The sequence below is a fragment of the Hibiscus syriacus genome, unplaced genomic scaffold (genome assembly GCF_006381635.1).
Source record: "Hibiscus syriacus cultivar Baekdansim isolate YM2019G1 unplaced genomic scaffold, ASM638163v2 tig00005411_pilon, whole genome shotgun sequence".
Taxonomy (NCBI): Eukaryota; Viridiplantae; Streptophyta; class Magnoliopsida; order Malvales; family Malvaceae; genus Hibiscus; species Hibiscus syriacus.
Window position 1 is genome coordinate 506,781 of NW_024062057.1, and position 22,846 is coordinate 529,626.

Below are 22,846 nucleotides of genomic sequence, written 5' to 3' on the forward strand. Positions count from 1 at the left end.
TTTCACAATTTATAAGTCTTTCGGGCCATCAGTAAGTCTTTCGAGCATGATGCTTAAAACCTTCGGGTCATCTGTAAGCCTTTAGAGCAAGATGATAAGTCCTTCGGGCCATCCATAAAACCTTCGGGTAGGATGTTTTCACATGAATTTAAAAATGAAAACATGATGTTTTAAGAAGATGGAATTTTTGAAAACGAAGAATGCGATTTTCAAAATTTCACAATTTATAAGTCCTTCGGGCCATCAGTAAGTATTTCGAGCATGATGCTTAAAACCTTCGGGTCATCTGTAAGCCTTTAGAGCAAGATGATAAGTCATTCGGGCCATCCATAAAACATTCGGGTAGGATGTTTTTACATGAATTTGAAAATGAAAAATGATGTTTTAAGAAGATGAAATTTTTGAAAACTAAGAATGCGATTTTCAAAATCACAATTTATAAGTCCTTCGGGCCATCAATAAGTCTTTCGAGCATGATGCTTAAATCCTTCGGGTCATTTATAAGCCTTTAAATAAATATGATAAGTCCTTCGTGCCATCCATAAAACCTTCGGGTAGAATGTTTTCACATGAATTTGAAAATGAAAAATTGATGTTTTAAGAAGATGAAATTTTTGAAAACTAAGAATGCGATTTTCAAAATTTCACAATTTATAAGTCCTTCGGGCCATCAGTAAGTCTTTTGAGCATGATGCTTAAATCCTTCGGGTCATCTGTAAGCCTTTAGAGCAAGATAATAAGTCCTTTGGGCCATCCATAAGACCTATGGGTAGGATGTTTTCACATGAATTTGAAAATGAAAATGATGTTTGAAGATGATGAAATTTTTGGAAACTAAGAATGCGATTTCCAAAATTTCACACTTAGTAAGTCCTTCGGGCCATCAATAAGTCTTTCGAGCATGATATTTAAATCCTTCGGGTCATTTGTGAGTCTCTCGAGCAAGATGATAAATCCTTTGGGTCATCCATAAGATCTTCGGGCAGGATGTTTTTCACCAAGATAATAAGTCCTTCGGGCCATTTTAAACCATCTCGGAAGAGTGTTGGAGCAAGCCACCATATCATCAGACGTGGAAGAAAATCAAAGATTCTCGGGTACAAAGAAGTAGAGCAATCGATTAAAAGCGTTTTGTGCACGTGAGATGGAGGCGAAAGTCAATAAGAAGACTGAAGAAGGAATAGATGCTGTTGTCAGACAAAATTAAGTTAATTTTTTGTCTTTGCCACGTTCTTGTGTTCACAACAATGAGCAAAGAGGGGCAGCTGTAATACCCTAATTTTATCCAGACATTTTAATTTCATTTAAAGATGATCAGTAAATAATTTGAAGGTGTTGGTGCTCGATGAAGAATTAATTCAAATGATGAAGCGTGGAAGTTTGCTTTTGGAAGCTTTAGGTGCTCAATTGGAATTGTAATCGTATATGGAAATCGAGAAACAAATTGAAATTCGATGCAAATTAAGTGTCTAAAGTCCATTTACATCTTACAAGCCCAGCTAGAGTACAAATAATTACAACAACAATAACAAGACCCGAGCCCACAAAGCAAAGCAGGCCCAAGTTTGACCCAGTTACAAGACCCAACCCATTTTGCATCATTTCCAGCTCCCACGTGCAGCCTCCCACGTGAAATCTGCAAGCAAGCAACCTTAAGTCAAAACCAAACACATAACCCTGAAAATTAGGGGATGATTTCACCTAATCCCATTTTAATCTCAACAACCAACAAAGAAAATATGCAAGAAGAGGACAAGGGGCTTTCGGTGGAAAAAGGAAATAAAATGACCAAAAATCAGTAGCAAGAAGAGGACATTCCGTGAGAACCAAAAATCATCAGGGGAAGAAAAAGGCAGCAGAGAACACAAACGAGGGGGTTTTCTCAGTTTTTAACAGATACGAGGGGGAGGATTCGATCAGGGGGTTCAGCAACAAAAAGGAGAAATTAGGTGGAAACATAAAAAAACAAATTGTAAACAAGGGGAGGGATGTTCTGCTCTCAATAGCCAGTAACCAAGTAATATAAACAAAGGGTCTTCATTCCTTCATGTTTTTCTCCGAATAAACAAAAATAAATGGTAGTGATTTGAGGTATTTTCCATTTCATTTTTCAATTCCTAGCATGTTGTGTATACGTTGGCATTTCAAAATCAATAGAAAATATATATGGATTGGATATTTACTTGTGTTGTGCAAACTCAGATGGAGTCGTGTTGACTCCATTTCATTGCCATTCTGATTTCATTGTAGGAAAAGAAGAGTTGAGATTAGTAAATAAATATTTTTAATCAAAATAGTAGAAGGAAAAGAGAAGCCTTATGTTACTTAGGTCTTAAGGGTTTCACCATTTATGGCCTTGTCTGGAGTCAAGAGAAATGTCAAGAGTCTGTTAGGTTTATAGGAGATCGATGTTATATTGGGAGTCCGATTTGAGGTATAGAACAAAGGCGGAAAGCATGCAGTGGCTCACACCGATTTGCTAGGGGTTTGTTTATTTTGGAGTCTCGGTCGAGAGTGAACGAGAGAGAGAGAATTAGGGGGAAAACACCATTAAGGTAAAGACAATGGTGTCCGGATGAGGACTATGTGCGAAGAAAGTGGTAGTCGAGGCCCGCCACCACATACTCGGTCGTTTGGTGTCCATCGTTGCCAAGGAGCTGCTCAACGGCCAGAAAGTCGTCGTTGTCAGATGCGAGGAAATCTATATGTCCGGCGGATTCGTCCGCCAGAAGATGAAGTACATGAGATTCCTCCATTAACGTATGAACACCAAGCCTTCTCATGGCCCTATCCATTTCCGTGCCCCTGCCAAAATATTCTTGCGCACCGTTCGTGGAATGATATCGCATAAGACCACGCGTGGTGCAACTGCCCTTGCTCGTTTGAAGGCCTATGAGGGTGTTCCTGCCCCGTATGATAAGATTAACTTGTCGGGTCATTTTTCATCAGAGGTTGGATGGAATCATTACGATACCATAAGGGAGCTGGAGAAGAATAGGAGGGAGAAGAGAGATTGCGGCTGTGTGTGAGAGTTTAGGTATAAGTTTAGTCTAGGTTTAGTTTTTAAAGTTAGGTTTTATATAAAACTTTTGGGTTAATTATCTTTTAGCCACCGAAACTTAGAGGTAAGATTAGTTTTTGATCCTTCTAATTTTATCGTTTATTTCACTTTAATCATTAATAAGGATTGTTTTCGAATTTATCCCTTTGTATTTTTCATGATTTTGTCATTTTCCATATTTAGGTTCAGTTATAGTTTCGGATTATTTAGCAAAAGGGTACATTCGAATTTTCAATATTAGTAATCATGTTAATTTATATTTTAATCTTTTGCATTTTTCCGTGTCATGACTTATTTCTTTTGTTGTTTTCATGTGACTTAAGATGCTTATAAAATATATTTAAATACATGTAGTGCATATAATTTATTTCGTATTATACATGTACTTCACATTATAATAAATATATGTGTATGTTAATTCCGTGAACATTTTTTAACTACAATGTATTTAATTGTGTATAATTAATTAATTAATTTGTTGATATGGAAAATATCCATGAATGTTATGTTAAGATGTTTATAAGTTTACCTCGAAGTTTTATGTATGTACTTGCATGTAATTTTAAAGTTTTCATAGTTGATTTATATGCATGTTAACCTCATATTGCAACTCATCCTAATTACATAATTTGATTAAGGGCAATACACTTTTAATTTAAAATTGTTGGAATGACTTTTCTTAATTCACTAGATGGTTGTTTTCGACGATTTTAAATTAAAAGCGTATCATGTTATTGACACTTTAAAAAATGGTTCGTCACCTTAAAATTTGGGAATGAAAGAAAAGAAAATATTCAACTATTTAAATTTTTCGAGAAAAGGTCGTTAGAACTCACCTAAAGATCTGGTCTCGATATTTTTAAATAATCGAATATTCTTTATCATTCTAATGGCTTGATAATCCTAATTTAACTTATTTTGTTACTTTTGAATAATATAGAACTCGCATTTTTGTTGTTTTAAGGGGTTAAAAATTAAATTAAAGATGAACGTGTAAAATTCGTTGCAAAGACATTAATTAATCGACTAGGTACCGATTTAGGGCGCTGTGGGGGTGCTAATCCTTCCCCACGCGTAATCGACTCCCGAACTCATTTTCTGGTAACTCATACCTCAATTTGTTGTTTTAATTAAAATTAATTTTTATTTAAAATAACAACATTTTTGGGTGCCCAATCATACCCTAATCAAGGATTGGTGGTGACTCTTCGAACCTATATTTTTATCGTGATGGAATTTTTAAATTTTTGAAATGAGAGGTTTTTTAAATCATATTCAGTTTTTAATAAAAATCAATCAAAAAGAAGATAATTAAAATTTGGTGTGGTTTTTTAAAATCTCGCTCACCTTCAAGAAAAAAAACCGTTTCGACACAATGTAAACTATGAATTGCCCCCTTTTCTTTCTTTCAGCAAAAAACAACTCTCTACTTCAATTATTATCAAATAAACATCTTTAAGTTTTTTATATATAAACTATACTGTAGTTAATAACAGAGGGAAAAAAACTATTTACTTAGGGACTTGAACCTGAACCTATGCTTAGGTTCAAACTATATGATTAGACGATATCAGTACCATTGAAGCAAAATTTAATAGTTACTTCTTAGAGAAAATAACCTCAGTTATCGAAAATGCCTTATAATATACGATTTTAACCAACTTTTTTTGGATTTACAAAAATGACCAACAAATTCGCAACGCGAACTCCAATTTCGTAACCCAGTTTCCAAATTCGCAACGCGAATATATAAATCGCAACACAGAAGTCAAATTCGCAACGCAATAGTCAAATTCACAACGCGATAGTCAAATTTGCAACACGATAGTCAAATTCGCAACACTGAAGTCAAATTCGCAACGCGAATCTGTAAATCACAACGCGAATTTGTAAATCGCAACGCGAATTTGTAAATCGTAAAACAGAAGTCAAATTCGTAACACAGAAATCAAATTCGCAACGCGATAGTCAAATTCGCAACACTGAATTTCAAATTCGTAACACAAAACTCAAATTCGCAACGCGATAGTCAAATTCACAACGCGAAAGTCAAATTCGCAAAGCGCGTTTATTTTCGCAACGCGAATTTTATTTTATTTTCGAATTCGAAACACAATATTAATTTTGCAACACAAATGTAAACAGTATTATCGTAAATCATAACCTAAAACCCTAAATCACAACTCAATCTCATCTCCATTTCTCACTCTCTACGACGACATCTGTCTCCATCTCCGATGAAATCCGTCCCCATCTCCGACGAAATCTGTCTATCTTCTTCTCTTAAAGCAACCCTCACAACCATTCACGGTCAGAAATGGAAAATCAACCACCGAGGGTTAGTTTTTTTAATATCTTATTTTTATTTTGAAAATTTTGTATTATTATTAGATTTTTCTTATGTTGATGATAAATTTACTAGTAATTTCAATATATATAGATTAACCATTTCACTGAGATTGCTTAGTAAATTCATTCGGTTGCTGCCAATACTGCTAAACTGTTTAGTCTTTAACCCTGTGAAGTTAGTATTTGTCTTTGTTTTTTGGTTGAAGTAATGCAATTCATTCAAGTTTCAATTTGCAAAATAAGAGTAGTTTCTGAAACTTAAATTCGCAACGAGAAAATAGCAACACAAAAAAACAAAGACAAATACTAACTTCACAGTGTCGCTAATTTAAGTTTCAAGAATAAACTACTGCTCTTTATGTTATCCTTAAACCTGTAGTAAACCTATATGTTGTCATTTTATGTTTATATAAGTTTCTGATGCATTTTGTGAACTATGATGGAATAATGACTTGGGTGAATTCCGTGCTATTTTGAAACATATTTGGCTTTGTTTTCACTATTTAATATCATGTATGTTTATAGTGTATAATTTGTAGTTTTTGGTATATCTAACTTGGTATGTTTATTGTTTTTGTAGAAATATTTTTCGGCTCAATTGACCTTAAGGAATAAATTAAGCCTAGCCACTAAAATTACGTCGACGCTTACACCTCTACAAAGGGCCATGGCTGAAAGTACAACATTCGAGTGGAGATGCTATGTTGACACATTTATTTCTTCAAACCATGACTAACGGTCTACCCGAGAAGATACAACGTGGTGATGAAGAGATATGGTTTCATTTTCCTCCGCTGTATACTTGTTTTGGGCGGGAGGAGTTTTGCTTAATCACTGGTCTACGCTTCGGACACGATGAAGTAACCCGGTACACTAGTCATATCTCCCGCCCATCATGGTTATCTCGGGTTTTTCCTGATCTGGCAAAGTCAAAGCCGAGTATACACGTCGACGACTTGAAGAGATTATTTGTTAAAGATGGTTTTACTCAGATGGATGACCTTGATGTTGTCCGAGTATGCCATTTATTACTTTTGTATGTCGGTTTTTTAGGCAAAGAGGGAAGACAACCTATTTCTGAGGACCTAATATTATTGGTAGAGGACCTAAATGCATGGAACCTATTTCTGTGGGGTTCATATCTATGAAAAGCTACCTGGAAGAAGTTGTCGTCTGCCTTTGAGGAGCGAAAAAGTTTGCGGGGCGATGGTTCTAAATAAACTTTGGTAGGTTTTAGCTGGGCCTTTAAGGTTAGAATTTCTATATAATGTTTCCAAATTTATAATTAATTATTTAACAATTACTGATGTTTGTGTATTATATTGTTTGTAGATTTGGATATTTGAGGCATTTCCCAACATGCAGACATATGCGATAAAAAATTCAAATGATATTCCTAGGGCTATTACCTGGAAGAGGATCCGCATGTTGGATTGGGAAGAGTTACTACCATATACGATGATGAATGATGTAAGTTAACACACAAATAATACCATATAGTTAAACAAGTTATTACTAGTACACGTTTAACTTTGTTTGAGCTTTTATATTGTTAGGAGGCCAACTATCCATTACAGAGGCTGACACCCACAGAGGCTGAGCTTGCCACTGATTGGTGGCAAGTTAGTAAGCAATTTTTTGATGGGACGGATGATGAGCACCCCCTACTTCTAGAGCCATCACCTGATGGGCCGATTCTACAGCTCGACACTCGGAGCCATCACCTGATCGAGCCTCTTCTCCACCTCCACCATCACCTATTCCATCACATCATCGAGCCTCTTCTCCACCATCACCTCATGATAGGCGACCGGCAAAGAGGCTACGACATTTATCTCCCTGTTCTCCACCTCCATGGGATGAGTTACGTGATGAGGTCGGTGCTTTGAGTCATGAGGTCGGTACTTTACGTGAAGACAATGGTGCATGGTGTGATGAGGTACGGTCTTTACGTGGTGAGGTGGATGTTTTACGCGATGACAATGATGCGCTACATGATGAGGTATCTATTTTACGTGATGAGGTAGCCGCTCTACGTGAGATTGTTTCATCGTTGCAAAATGAGGTTCATACTCTACACAATGAGGTAAATTTGTTTAATACTATACTAAAATTGCAAATAATATTTTTTCAGCATTATTTATTTATTTATTTACTGATTTATGTATTAATTTATTTTCAGCGGCTCGATAAGGTAGATGCTTTACGTTGGGTTTTTCTTGTACGATGGGGTTCACGCATCAGACGTCGTGCACGTGCCATTACGGCTTCTTTCACCCCACTAGTGCTAAGACTCCGTAAGAAGAAGCCCGATTCACCTGTCATCGTTTAAGAGGTACCTTCTATCATTCAGGAGGCTCCTCTCATCGTTTAAGAGACCCCTCCCACCGTTCAAGAGGCCTCTATCATCGTTCAATGGGTCCCTCCCACCGTTCAAGAGCCCGATTCATAACACGTCATTTGTCGACATATTGATAAACCCCCTCCCGTGCCCGATATGATGGATGTGTGTTGTCTTTCGTATGAGTTACCGGTCAGTACCATTCCTCAGGAGGAGAGGAAAACACTACCAGACACAATTACGGATAATACCCTTTGGGCTAAGACCGCAATTGATTTTTATCTACATGAGCGGAGCCAGGGGTGTTATTCTGACATATGCAAACTCGACGATGTTATACATTTGTTTCTTGATCGGTCTTGGTGGGGTATTTTATTAGGGGTTGAAGATAATGGCTATTTCGAAGGGGGGTAAGTCTTATATTCTTTTTATATTGCATTTTGATTAATTTTTTTAAATTTATTAATAAATTCACTAATATATGTATTTTTTTTATAAAACAACATATTGATGCATGGGTGTCACGTCTTCTAGTAATAAGGAAATTGAAGAAAATAAAAAATACTCGATGAACTATCATGCCGACGTCTTTTCACGTAGCTCACTTGAAGGATCCGAGAGATTCTTCATATACATTGGGTAATGGAAAAGCTAAACTTTATCATGCATGGTGGGAGGTCGATAAGGTTAGTATTTATTTTTTGAATATTTTAAAGGTGTTCACAATTTTTATTTGATGTGCGCAATTATTTATGATTGCAGGTATTTATCCCTGTTTTGGAACGTCGTCATTGGCTTCTCGCCGAGCTTCAGCTCCCATCCTTGAAGACAATTATATGTGACAGCATGTTGAATTACATACCATTGTCTGATTTGAGAGATATTATTACAAAGGGATGGAGCGCTCATTTGGCTAAACACTTGGCTGCGATTGATTATTGGACTAATTCTGGAAACAAGAAGCCAAAGAAGTTCAAAGTTACAATGATCAGAGACGAGACTGCGCCACAACAAACATAGGGAGCCAGAGGGGATTGTGGTCCTCTCGTATGCATGTGCTTGGAATGTTTGACGACAGGAAGTAAACAGTTTCTACCTCCCACAGATAGAGATAGAGGTGCAGTAGGCTTGTGGTTTTGGTATTTTATGGCTAGATCGATATATGTGAGACGCTGCCTACCTGCATCCACGTGCTAAAAGTGTGCATAAACAATTGGTAAGTTTTAGCAAGTGTTGTTAACATATATACTCTTTAATTGGTTTGAAAATATTTGGTTAAGTACCTAGAATTCAGAAATTTGCTGTTTGTTAGTTTTAGATGTATAGAAAGTGTTGTTTGAGCAAATGTTTGGTTTCTGCAGGTTAATCCTGAAGTGTGCTGCGTGAAATTGATGTATTTGTGCATAAATAACAGTCTGGGGTACACTTTTTTTGCTTGTTTAATTGAATTTTACATTGAAAGTTGATTTGTTTAATTGATGAGGAAATAAGAATTATTTTTTGCTTGTTTAATTGATTTGTAAAAGTTGATTTGTTTAATTTTATGTGTAAATAAGAATTATTTTTTTGCTTGTTTAATTGATTTGTAAAAGTTTATTTGTTGTTTTAAATTCAATCTGCATTATGTTGAAGGCAAAAAAGACATGTTGAAGGTACAAATTCGCAACGCAAAAGGTAAATTCGCAACGCGAAAGTCAAATTCGTGTTGTGATTTTCGGTTTGCGATTTCGCGTTGCGAATTTGACTTTCGCGTTGTGAATTCAAGGAAAAACCTTCAAAATGATAACAGACAACAATCTGATAAGTGATAACAACTGAACAGATCATAACAATGTTCAAACTCAAGTTACTAATGAATGTCTAACTGAAAATGTATGCATTCACACATAAAATACACATAATACAACGTTTACATTTAAAAATCACCTAAGTTAATAAGTCCCAAAAGGTGAAGCCGGTTGTGATTTCGATTTTGATTTCCTTTTGCTTGGCACCATATGAGCTTTGGATTTTGATGAGGATCCATATTTTGGTAGAGGAAAAGATGATTGTGATGGCACTGGTGATCTACAGGTCAACCTTGTATGACCACTTTACTTGCACCGACTACATGTCGATATCCTTTTCTCTTCACCCTTAGACGGTATACGATCGTGATTTTTTGGTCGGCCAGGTAGCCTGCTGTCCATGACTACTGGCAAAAATGTTTGTAAGTCATCTGGTATGTCCCACTCAGAAGGATGTGGAATAGGGTAGACAATCTCGGCATAAGTCTGTTGATATACTTCTGTAGTGTAGCAATCCATAACGTATGCACTTGAATCATCTTGGTTTAGATGAAGAGCAACTTTTATAACATGGCCACACGAATAACCAGATGTTTGTCATTTCTTACAACTACACGTCTTTGCATTTAGATCGACAACCTCATTTAAGTTATTATCCAATACTTCAAACAAAGTGTTTGAACATGGTTTAACTCTCCATGAAATTGACTTCACAACACGTTTCGTTATCTTTTTTTCAGTCCATGGTGTAACACGGCGTTCCAATGTTCCTGTAAATTTAAATAAATAATACTTAGTAAAATATATTAAATATGAAAAGTTACGAATTTAAAGAAATAATACCTGCATGGTTTCTTTTCTTGTAGTACCACTGTTGAATAGAGGCTCGAAAAAACTCCATTAACATAGTAATGGGTAATTTCCGGGAATGAAGACTTAGAGCGTTGATTGATTCTGCACTATTAGACGTCATGAAATCATATCTTGCTCCAAGTTGATGTACTCTTGACCATCTTTCAAACCCGACATCTTCTAGTGTTTGACCACATTAAGGCAAAACATGTATTAAACAATTTATATGCTTATTAAAATCCACTTCCCGATAAGCTTTTACAACCTTCCAGTATGTCAATTTATGATTTTTTATACCAGCAGACCTTGATTTTAGATTTCTGTACAAATGAACACCACAAAGTCTATGAAAAGCATCTGGGAAACACGTTCTAACAGCGTTGTCAATTGAGTTTGCCCTATCGGATATGATTGTCAGATTGCTAATAGGACCTATGCAATCCCTAAGATGCCCCATAAACCATATCCATGAATCAAAGGTTTTAGATTTGCCAACCTCGTAAACTATTGGCAGTATCCTATTATTAGCATCCATGGCTATTGCTAATAAGTTTACTCCAAGGTATCGACCTTTCAAATGTGCTTCGTCAACTATATAACTGGGCGCATGCAAGTAATAAGTGAAAGAATCTACAAAATCATATACACAAGAAATATAATCATTTAAATGTGAAATGCATGCAACTAACAAAAACGAGTCAACAAAATTATAATGATTTACTAACCGCAGCACCAACGGTGATAAACAGCAACTCAAAGCATCCATCTCTATCTTTTTTTATATGAGTTACCGACTCAAGATTTTTCAGCTTTAAATTGTGACAATAAGCTGACAGTTGGGCAAACGATGCTTCTGGCGACCCCTCAACAATTCCAAGGCATAACATTTGGCTCTACAAGCTTGAGAATATGAGATACTAATCTTGAACCGAGCATTCATGTCAGTCATAATTTCATGTCCCTGATATACCATTCCATTCAAAAACATTAACTCAGCCAGAAAACCACCCAACACCTTTTTGTTTGCCTGTCTATGGTGAGGAAAAACTTGGGTTCTTGAACATGTATGTTTATCAATAAAAGTCCTAACTTGAAACATTTCGTAATCTTTTATCCTCTTTGCAATCATACGCCACGTACAGTTTTTGTCAATCATACACTTTGTTTCGAAACGATCTTTGCTTGATTTGTTAACTTTTAGTTGATAGCCATCTTCCAAACATTTCGTATACAAAGCTATCCTCAAGTCTTCCTTTATATCAAAACAATCATCTTTCTTGATACGAATAACTTTTGTGTAACAATCAACTGCTATCTTTACCAACTCTTCTTCCGGTATCTGAAGTAATTTTGACTTATTCCAGTTATACTCCCGTGGCATTTTCTTCTTTTTATTTTCTTCGGGGACTTATTCTTTCTTCTTTTTCTTCTTCAGGGTTATATGAATTACAGAATAAATGTTCAATATTTTCATTCATAGTCGTAACTTCCTCCTCATTATCATCAACAACATCTTCCTCGGCAGCGGCTGTTTCATCATCAAAATTCGGGTATTGACCAATATCAAAATCATTACATGCAGGGTCTGTTTCTTCTTCTGAAACATCATCAAAATCCGAGTATTGACCAAGATCAAAGTTCGGGTATTGACCAAGATCAAATTTTGAATACTGACTAGTACTCACAATTTTTTCTGTTGGCTCATAATCATCTAACTGGTCAATACGAAAATCGGAATTTGGTGCTGAAAGTTGATTGTGATTTGGATTAGGAAAAGGTTGTGGGTTTTGAGATTGAGTTTTGATATTGTGTTTGGTATTGGAAATGTGGTGAAACAAAATTTTCTTGGTGATCAAATTGTGGTGGAACCATTAAATTTTGAGATTGATAACAACGTTGTACATTGTGAGCACCATAAATTGGGGTTGAAGAACTTAGTTGATTACTACCCGCTACTAACCCAACTTCACTACTTCTAGGTTCAACAACATACAATGTAAGCTCATATTCTTGCGAAACACTAATGTAAACAATGAATCGTTCAACATCTTCATTGTCGGTTAACAAATAAACTTTACCTTTTCTCTGATAAAATAGCCTAAATCCACTTAGAGGCTCTAAATTCAATTTCTTTGCAACACATAACATTAGAGTTTCATAAGTTAACTTTTTTAATGACAGTTTTAGTTGAAGATTCATGGGTAAAGACACATATTGTAAAACACCATGAACATTCTCCCATGACCCTCCAAAACACAAATCTATCCAAACATGATCAACATTAGATGATTTCATTCTACAAATTGTAAATTAATTTACTAAACAAACGAGCTATAAACTACATATCATCACTAACTTAGAGAAAAACATACCTTTATTAAGTTGATAGTTGATAATTTGGGAGAGAAATCATTGAAAAAATTATATAGAAATAAAATTATGTAAAAAAAAAATTAGAGATGGGGAATGATGTCGTTGGATATAGGAACGGATGTCGCCGGAGATAGTGATAGATGGAGATGGAATGAGTTGCGATTTAGGGATTTAGGTTATGAGTTGCTGCTACTACGTAGTTATATACCCAAAATATTTTTGTTACAAAACTAAAACCTGTTGCGAAATTAAATTCGTGTTGCGAATTCGAAAATCGAGTTGCGAATTTGAAATTCAGTGTTGCGAATTTGACTATTGCGTTGCGAATTTGACTATCGCGTTGCAAATTTGACTTTTGTGTTGCGATTTACAGATTCGCGTTGCGAATTTGATTATCGCGTTGCGAATTTGACTTATATGTTGCGAATTTGACTTCTGGGTTGCGAAATTGGAGATCGCGATGCAAATTTGTTGGTCATTTTCGCAAATCCAAAAAAAAAAGGTTAAAATCATATATTATAAGGCATTTTCGGTCACTGAGGTTATTTTCTCTACTTCTTATATGAAACTTTTTTATTCAATGATTTTAACTTTTACATTTGAATTTATAAATAGTTTTCAAGTGTATTTCTTTATCTAATCGTTATAAGTGTATAAATTATAAAATAAACACATCATACGATAACAAATAAATATTAAAAATACAATATTGACTCTAAAGACTAATTTTCAAATGTAAAAATTAAAACTTTTTTAATAAGTAATGATGAATAGGTCAATTTAAAATGATTAAGACTTCAAGATAATTATTTATACAGTCTATCGGGATATATTTGTATTTGATAAGATTGATAATAAAACGACAAAATAATTTTATGATAAATTGATATGTATTTCTTGAAAGAGGAGATATTAAATTTAATTTAAAATATAAAAATCTTTAATTTATTTTTATATTTAATCCTATATTAGCTTGAATTTAAAGTAGGGTAACCTACATAAATGACAACCCAACTATGGGCTTGGTCTCAAAATGACCGCCATTTTTAAATTTGCGTCAATATGACCACTGAGCTATTTAAAATGTTTCAATATAGTCACCTGCCGTTAACATTTAATGAAAGTGTTTACGTGGCAGTTAATAAAATTTATATAATTAGGGTGTGAATCCTTGTAAAGTTACATATTTGGAGTGATGGAACCCTTTTTTGTTTTCTTCCATTTTTTGTCACTACTTGTATATGATTTGTTTCCTTGGATTTTCATTTAATGTGATTTGATGATAATTCTGTTTTTAATTTGTCTAATGCCTTAATTTGAGCATTAACTATAAAATCTTTTATTCTAGTCATATAATAAATTTATATATGAAATCCCCTAGATTTTAGGACTAATCAATTTGATCACCAAGATTAAATTTATTTCTTAATTTCTAATTAGGTCCTAATTTCAATTTTATTTAATAAATTTATTTATCCAATCAAATTGTGACATGTCACAATCTGATTAATGAAGATGAGTTTTGACACCTAAGGGAATCCAACTTGGGTCGTAAGGGTAACCTACACATTCCTTAACCACTAAGCTAATTCTTACATTTGTTATTGAGATAATACATATGTTATATAACTTGTTCAAGTTTAGGCAGAAAAAATAATTTCATATTTATTTTTTAATGATTATATATATTAAATCATTAACAAATAATTTAATTATAATTACAAGAAAAATATTTAAGATTCAAATTATAAATTGATCTTTTGATTTTAAATTATTCTTGTGAGTTCGGGTATGTTAAATAAATTTTTAATTTAGTTTTAAATATAATTTCATATATATATATATATATATATATATATATAATCATTAATAAATAAATATAAAATAAATAAATAAATTTAATTTAACATATTAAAATCTTAAACTAATTATAATAATATATTAGATTTTTTTTTAGAAATTTAAGTGTTATCATATTCTCAATTGGCTTAGATTTAAGTCTAAAATCTAGGGGATTTAATCTAGATTTTTTGAACAATTTATATAACATATGCATTATCTTGATAACAAGTGTGACAATTGACTCAATGATTAATTCTAAAATCTAGGGGATTTAATCTATAAATTTAATGCATGACTAGAATAAAATATTTTAAAGTTAATGCTCAAATTAAGGCATTAGAGATATTAAAAACAGAATATGATCAAATTGCATCAACTGAAAATCCAAGGAAACAAACATGTACAAGTAGTGACCAAAATGGAAGAAAACAAAGAAGGGTGTCAACACTGCGAATACATAACTTTACAAGGACCCCGTGCCCTGGTTATACCAATTTTGTTAATTGCCCGTAATCACTTCCGTTAAATGTTAACAGTAGGTGGTTATATTGAAACCATTTAAATAAATAAGTGGTCATATTGATGTAAATTTGAAAATGGTGATCATTTCGAGACCAAGTCCATAGTTGGGTGGTCATTTATATGGTTTTTCCTTTAAAGTATATATAAAATTTATCCACATTTGAATCAAAGAATAGATTTAATTTAGTGGTGTTGCCTAATTATGAAGTTTGTCTAAGTTCAAATACCTTAACAACTAATATTTTCTTTATTTTTCTGGCAAGAACCAGAATATAGGTTAATATAAAATTGTGTAAACCACATCATAAATAAAATGTTTGGCTCAGTGATAATTGCACGCTCAGCATACTTTAGGACATAGTTTCAAATCCTCTCTTGTCCCATTAACTAGTTTCAAATATTATTATATATATATATATATATTATATATATATATATATATATATATATATATATTAAATAAATTAAAATTATAAAAAAAACCTCCAATCAAATGATGATATGTGTCATCATATATGATTAGATGATTAATTTACTAAATTAATTTAAATTAGGATTAAATTAATAGAATATATAAGTGTTGATGATTGAATGTGTAATTATATTATTTTGCTTGACTGCCACATCAGCACTTCTATTAAATATTAATGACAAGTAGCTTAATTGGCTACAATTAAATAGTTGGTGATCTAATTGATAGAATTAAAAGATTGACCATAAAAGTAAAAGAGATAAATAATTAAGTGATGGGTAATATAATTTTCTCAATCATATATATAAATTTTAGTAATTACATAGATCTAGTCATCTATGTAGCATGACTGTACTGCGACTGAAGTTACCAAATTTGATGGTTGCTTTCCATAATATTACCTCTTTGTTCCATGATTGTTTAGGCGTAAGATTCATTAGTAGATGTAATTACCTTCCAATAAATTTTGATAAACCTGCCAAATGGAAAATTTAGATACATCTTCCTCTTCCGGGACCCAAATGAAGCAATAAGGGGGGGGGGGGGGCACAAATCACAATACCATTATTCCAACTTCCAAGTCCAAGACAAGATAGGAAACATCTTAAAAAGAACTGAACCCTCCCAAACTCCCAAGCAAACGGCCAACAACAACCCTTTCTGTTCCACCGGCCACTCCCTCTTTCCTAGAACCTTCCATTGTATGTCCGATAAGAGTCTCAGACGACGGCTTCCCAGATGCCGGCGACCGCAACTACTACATCCATCACCCACCCCACGGCTACGGACGCCTCCTTCACATCGTCGATCGTTGAAAAGGTCGTCCAAGTACGGCAGGATCCTGAAGCGATGTGCATCGGAGCCCTGTCTTTGGAGCAGTTCCACTCAAGATCAACAAACCAGGAGTGGTTTCTTGGTGTCTGAAATCGAAGGGGGAACTTTATTTAGGCCTCAAACTTGTACGGACGTCTTCGCTTCGTCTCCTTCTTTGTCAGGTCTTTGCTCTGTTAAAACACTAATTCAAGGATACTGGAAAGTTCACTTTTATTTCTATATATTATAAAATAATACAGCCAGTGTATTTATACAATAACTAGGCATCTAACTAACTTGTAACTAACCAAAAACAAATTAACTAATTCTCTAACTGTACAAACAAAAATAATCAGCTACAACTGTTTTCTACACTCCCCCTCAAGTTGAGGGATTAAAACATTTTTCATCCCCAACTTGCCCACCAAATAGTTGTGTTGTTGTATTCCAAGTGCTTTAGTTAAAATATCAGCAAGCTGTTCTGCAGATGATACATACTCAGCTTTGATCAGACCTTCTTGTATATTTTCTCTAACAAAATGGCAATCTATGTCAATGTGCTTAGTCCGTTCATGAAATACTGGATTTGCTGAAATTTGTAATGCTGCTTTGCTATCACTGTACAGCTTTGTTGGCCTCAAAATATCAGATTGCAGTTCCTTCAAAATGCCATTTAACCACACTATTTCAGCTGTAACCATTGCCATACTTCGATATTCAGCTTCTGCCGATGATCTTGCCACTGTATTTTGTTTCTTTGATTTCCAGGATATCAAAGAATCACCTAACTTTATGCAAAAACCAGTAACTGATTTTCGTGACATAGGGCATGAAGCCCAATCAGAATCACAGTATGCTGACAGTTGATTATTGCTTGTTTTCTTCAACAATATCCCATGTCCTGGTTCCTTCTTCAAATACTTGATAATTCTCAATGCTGCCTCTAAATGTGTTTTCTTCGGTTGTTGCATAAACTGACTAAGATGATGAACAAAAAATGTAATATCTGGCCGAGTATGCGTTAAGTATATTAGCCTTCCAATTAACCTTTGAAAAATTAACTTCTCTTCAATCAGTACTTCATCTTCCTTTTGCTGTAAATGTTCATCATATTCTGTGGAGGTAAGCTTTAAATTTTGCTCTAAAGGGGTCAAGGCTGGTTTGACTCCTTCAAGACCAGTTTCCTTTAGCAATTCTAAAGCATATTTCCTCTGATTTAACACAATCCCTTCTTTTGACCTTAAGACCTCAAGTCCTAAGAAGTATTTCAATTCTCCCAAATCTTTCATCTTAAAACTGTAATTTAACATGTCTTTCAACTCACTGATTAAGACTAAATCATTACCAGTTAACAAAAGATCATCTACATAAATGAGTATTACCACCAATCTGTCACCCTCCTTTTTTGTGAACATCGAGTAATCAAACTTACTCTGCTGATATCCTGCCATTACCAATGCTTCAGTGAGCTTCAAATTCCACTGTCATGAAGCTTGCTTCAAACCATAGAGAGATTTTTGCAGCCGACAGACCATATTCTCCCCCTGGCTGCTAAAACCCTCAGGCAACTTCATGTATATATCCTCAAAGAGATCGCCTTGCAGAAAAGCGTTATGCACGTCCATTTGAAAAAGAGGCCAGTCATTCATGGCAGCAAGAGCAAGAACAGTCCTAACAATGACTAATTTTGCTACAGGAGAAAACGTCTCAATAAAATCAACACCCTCCTTTTGATTGTAACCTTTAGCCACAAGACGTGCTTTGAAACGCTCAATTGTGCCATCAGCTTTATATTTGACACGGAAAACCCATTTACAACCAATGGGAGTCACTCCTTGAGGCAAAGGCACTATAGACCAAGTACCATTGAATTCTAATGCTTGAATTTCTTCTTGCATGGCTTTAATCCAAACCGGGTTAGAAATAGCTTTAGAATAGGATTGTGGTTCAATAATGGATGAAGTGGTAGCAAGAAAATGTTGTGTATGAACAGGTAAATGATCATAAGAAACATTATGAATAAGGGGGTACTTACAAGTGAAAGAAGAAGAGGAAGACTGGTTGGAACACACATAATCTTGTAGCCATGTAGGAGGTCTAGATGCTCGAGAAGACTTACGCAATGGAAGAGCAGAAGGTTCTGATGATTCTGGTAAAACTGGTGAAGAGGGATCATCATGAGAGATAGAAGGTTGGGATAGAACCAAGAATTCATCATCATTTTGATAGGTTTGAGTAGGAAAGAAAGAACCAGACTGTTGAGGGAAACTGAAAGAAAAAACAGACTCATGGAAAACAACATCACGATTGACAAAAAAAACTTTTTTTTCAAGATCAAATAAAATGTAGCCTTTTTTAGTAGAAGAATAACCAAGAAATACTGAAGGAATGGCTCGTGAAGCGAATTTATCAGTTAAATGTGTCTGAGTGGCATAGGCAAGACAACCAAACACACGAATGTGAGATAAGGAAGGGGTTTTTTTATATAACAATTCAAAAGGAGTTAGCCAAGATAGAACAGAGGAGGGTAATCTATTTATCAGATAACAAGCAGCAAGAACACATTCACCCCAAAACTTTAAAGGAACTTTAGAATGAAATCTTAAAGCACGAGCAACCTCAAGTAAATGTCTATGCTTACGCTCAGCTACCCCATTTTGTTGAGGAGTACGAACACAACTCGACTGATGAATTATGCCAAGAGAAGAAAACAAAGGGGAACAAACTGAATTGAAGAATTCAGATCCATTGTCACTACGAATTATTTTAACAGAAGTAGAGAATTGATTGTTAATCATCAAGAAGAAGGCTTTTAAATGAATAACAACATCACTTTTAAGTCGTAATAAAAACACCCAAGTCATACGACTAAAATCATCGACAACCGTAAGAAAATAGCGATGTCCACTATGAGTAGAAATTCCATAGGGACCCCAAAGATCTATGTGAAGTAATTGAAATAGGTGTTCGGTTCTAGAAGTACTTAAAGGAAATGGCAAACGTGTTTGTATAGCCATAGGACATATAGAACAATGTTGTACATCATTAGGACTAAACTTAACTGACTGAAGAACAGACAACTTGTGAATTTTATTAATGGCAGCATGCCCAAGTCTAGCATGCCAAAGTTCAGTAACAGTAGGAGAATGACGACTTACAGACTGACAAACAAAGAATTCAAAAATGAAGAAACATGAGCAGAAGATAAAGGCAAACCCGAGGATGCAAAAGAAGACTCGAGCAAGTAGAGACCTCCACGTTCCTTACCAATCCCCTTGATCTTTCCACTGAAGATGTCCTGCAAAATAAAAAATGCAGGATAGAACGAAATAACACATTGAAGCTCATTGGTTAGTTTAGTGATAGACAAAAGGTTATTTCTAAAGTCAGGGACAAACAAAACATTGTGAATAATATGGTCTTTGCTAAGGATGTAAGAGCCAGTATGAGTAATGAGGGCTTTTTTACCATTAGGAAGATGAACAAACCTATTTTTAGAAGCACATGCAACAGGATTTGTCAAGCAAGAGAATTCAAACGTAATATGATCAGTAGCACCAGTGTCCAAGATCCACTGTATAGAAGAAAGAGTACCTGAAGCTTGTCCCACAAGATTAACCGAGGACTCGGAAGCTGGAGCTGGATGCAACAAACTCAATATCTGGTTGTACTGTTCTTGAGTAAATACGGGAGCAGTGGACACAGGAGGAACAGGAGAAGGAACATGATCTTCAAGTTTACCAGTAAGAGAAGCGGAAGTATCTTTCTTCCGATCAAACTTGAAATTAGCAGGAAACCCTATCAATCTGTAACACTGGTCTTTTTTGTGACCTTTAATTTTACAATGGTCACAAGTTCCATTGAATCGGCGTCGACCCGTACTGCCAGAAGATGCAGAAGAATTAGAATAAAAAACAGTTGAATCATGGGTCAAAGGTATACCAGTAGAATGCGATCGCTGCGACTCTTCTTGAACCAGCATCGAATAAGCTTGATTGACATTTGGTAACGGCTGCATTAGGAGGATCTGGCTACGCACAGCAGAATATGATTCATTCAATCCCATTAGGAATTGAAATAAACGTTGTTGAAGAGCATTAGCAGTATTCTGCTGTGCATTGTCACAATCGCAGGAAGGAAGGGGTACCAAAGCACCATACTCGTCCCAGAGGAGCTTCAATTTTGTGAAATACGACGAAATCGAAGAATCTCCTTGAACCAGAGTTACAATTTCTCGATGTAGAAAATAAACCCGAGAACCATCCACCTTGTCAAACCACTCTTTCAAATCGGACCATACAAGGGCAGCACTCGAGGAAAAACAATACTGCTGAGAGATCCTTGCTGACCGAATTAATTAGCCAGGAGAGGACAATCGCGTTGCAACGATCCCACTGCGATTGAAGTTGTTCCACGAAATCAGACCGACGACAAACCCCATCAATAAACCCTAACTTATTTTTTGCGAGGAGGGAGATGCGCATTGACCGACTCCAGACGCTGTAATCATGAACTCCAGTGAGTTGGTGAGAAACAAGAACAGCCCCTGGCGTATCGGATGGGTGCAAATACAGGGGGTGCGTGAAATCAATCTCCAAAGCGTCCTGTGGAGGCATCGCGAAGAGAAACAAAGAAAGAGAAGAAACGCACAGAGCAATACAGGAATTGGGAAACTTGCGCAGAAACAAGAGACAAAAATGGACTTAGCGTGAAGGAAGCCCAATAACCCAAGAGCCCAGAAATGAACCGAATGATACCATGTTAAAACACTAATTCAAGGATACTGGAAAGTTCACTTTTATTTCTGTATATTATAAAATAATACAGCCAGTGTATTTATACAATAACTAGGCATCTAACTAACTTGTAACTAACCAAAAACAAATTAACTAATTCTCTAACTGTACAAACAAAAAATAATCAGCTACAACTGTTTTCTACATGCTCCCCTTCTTCTTCTTCTTCTTCGAAACAGGGTTTCGAGGTATGTGATGTCACTATTTTCATTTGGCCAAAATCCAATCAACTAATTTAGAAATTACAGTACTTGTGTCAGAAACTGAAGTCTTTTTTTTTTGGGGGTGTAGTTTGGGATGCATGGTTACAAGTACAACAAAGATGCAAAGGTTGTAATCAATGTATCAGTTGAGGGGAGCCCAGGGCCGGTCCGGACCATGGTCAAATTAGGGTCCAGTGTCGATGACACTGTAAAGCTTGTCGTAGACAAGTATGTGGAAGAAGGGAGAACCCCAAAGCTTGACTCAAGTTCAGGACTTGAACTGCATCATTCTTATTTTAGCCTTGAAAGTAAGCAGTCTCATGGTTCTTTTTAATGCACTCTGATACCCCATTTGATTGCTGATAATTAAAAGAAAAAAACATGTTATTTACAGGTTTGGATAAATCAATGTCGATCGGGGATTCTGGTAGCAGAAGCTTTTATCTTAGAAAGAGTAACAGTGGCAATAGCAGCAATGGTGCATCTTTTGTTTCGGAAATTGATCCGGTAAGACCCAACTCCCCTGCAGTTTTGGTACCGGGTCTCATTGCTGGAAAGCTCATCAAAATCATGAGAAGAACTCGTAGGCTATGGAAAGTATTGGTTTGCTTGAAATGATGAGGATATTAGAATAAGAAAACCTATTATCATGCTGTTCTAACAACCACCAACTTGATCTCGGTGATAATATGTACTACCTTATTATCATGTTTTTTTTTTTATTGGTTTCTCCCATTTTTTAATAATTGGGATTGGTCCCCTTTTATTTAACCATCATTTGTATCGTCGTATATTGTAAACGCAGGTGATATTGTTGTTTTCATCACATATATATTAAACAATTAGCGTCTCAATCAAAGCTCTTGTTTGTTTTATAATGAGGTGGAATCAGCAATCGTGATTGCAGGAACTGAGTAGAAGAAAGAAACATAAAAATATAGGTACAGTTGTATGAAAAAACATGGAAATGACTCCACGAATAAGGTTTTAAAATTTGGGTTTTGTCACAATCCATTGAACCAGAATAATTTACAAACCCAAAATTTATTATACATTTTTTTTTACAAATTTTAAATCTAATCATAATCTTATTTAAAAGAGAGGTGAAGGGAACTCTACGAGTGTTGAAACCTCTAATCTGCTCAGTTAACCAGAGAGAAAGTAAAGGAAAAAGGAAAAAAATGTAGGTTTTAAGATGATTTCTAGCCCTTGACTAGGAAGGTCTTTTATGTAGCCAATGACTTTTTCTTACAGATTAACACCGTAAGTTTAACCCAATAGGAAAACCGGCTTAACTACTCTTAACCGTAAAACAAACCCTTAACAGAAGCGGTTAGCACCCAACTACTCCAGCTGGCAACAATCTATTTCCTAATATTCACCCCACTTTCCAACTTCTCCAAGCAAAAAACAAACTAAGCCTTGTGCAGCTGAA

At 35.1% G+C, this 22,846-nt stretch overlaps 2 protein-coding genes across 2 annotated transcripts; both read left to right on the forward strand.

Annotated features, from left to right (window-relative positions):
• The first annotated feature begins 2,762 nt into the window (after window positions 1-2,762).
• Window positions 2,763-3,029, forward strand: LOC120199357 (60S ribosomal protein L13a-4-like). Its single transcript, XM_039200464.1, has one exon. The coding sequence runs from the start codon at window positions 2,763-2,765 to the stop codon at window positions 3,027-3,029; it is 267 nt and encodes an 88-aa protein (XP_039056395.1).
• An 18,476-nt stretch (window positions 3,030-21,505) lies between these two features.
• On the forward strand, window positions 21,506-22,102 carry LOC120199358 (uncharacterized protein At4g22758-like). The gene is made up of 2 exons (XM_039200465.1): window positions 21,506-21,719; window positions 21,806-22,102. The coding sequence occupies exons 1-2, from the start codon at window positions 21,506-21,508 to the stop codon at window positions 22,027-22,029; spliced, it is 438 nt and encodes a 145-aa protein (XP_039056396.1). The 3' UTR covers window positions 22,030-22,102.
• The last annotated feature ends 744 nt before the right edge of the window (window positions 22,103-22,846 follow it).

What these genes read in the sequence shown, in the direction of transcription:
- LOC120199357 (XM_039200464.1), top strand. Translation starts at nt 2,763, where the DNA reads ATGAACACCAAGCCTTCTCATGGCCCTATCCATTTCCGTGCCCCTGCC.
- LOC120199358 (XM_039200465.1), top strand. Translation starts at nt 21,506, where the DNA reads ATGCATGGTTACAAGTACAACAAAGATGCAAAGGTTGTAATCAATGTA. An exon ending in TTCTTATTTTAGCCTTGAAA is followed by an intron (nt 21,720 to 21,805) that starts GTAAGCAGTCTC and finishes TGTTATTTACAG; the next exon opens with GTTTGGATAAATCAATGTCG.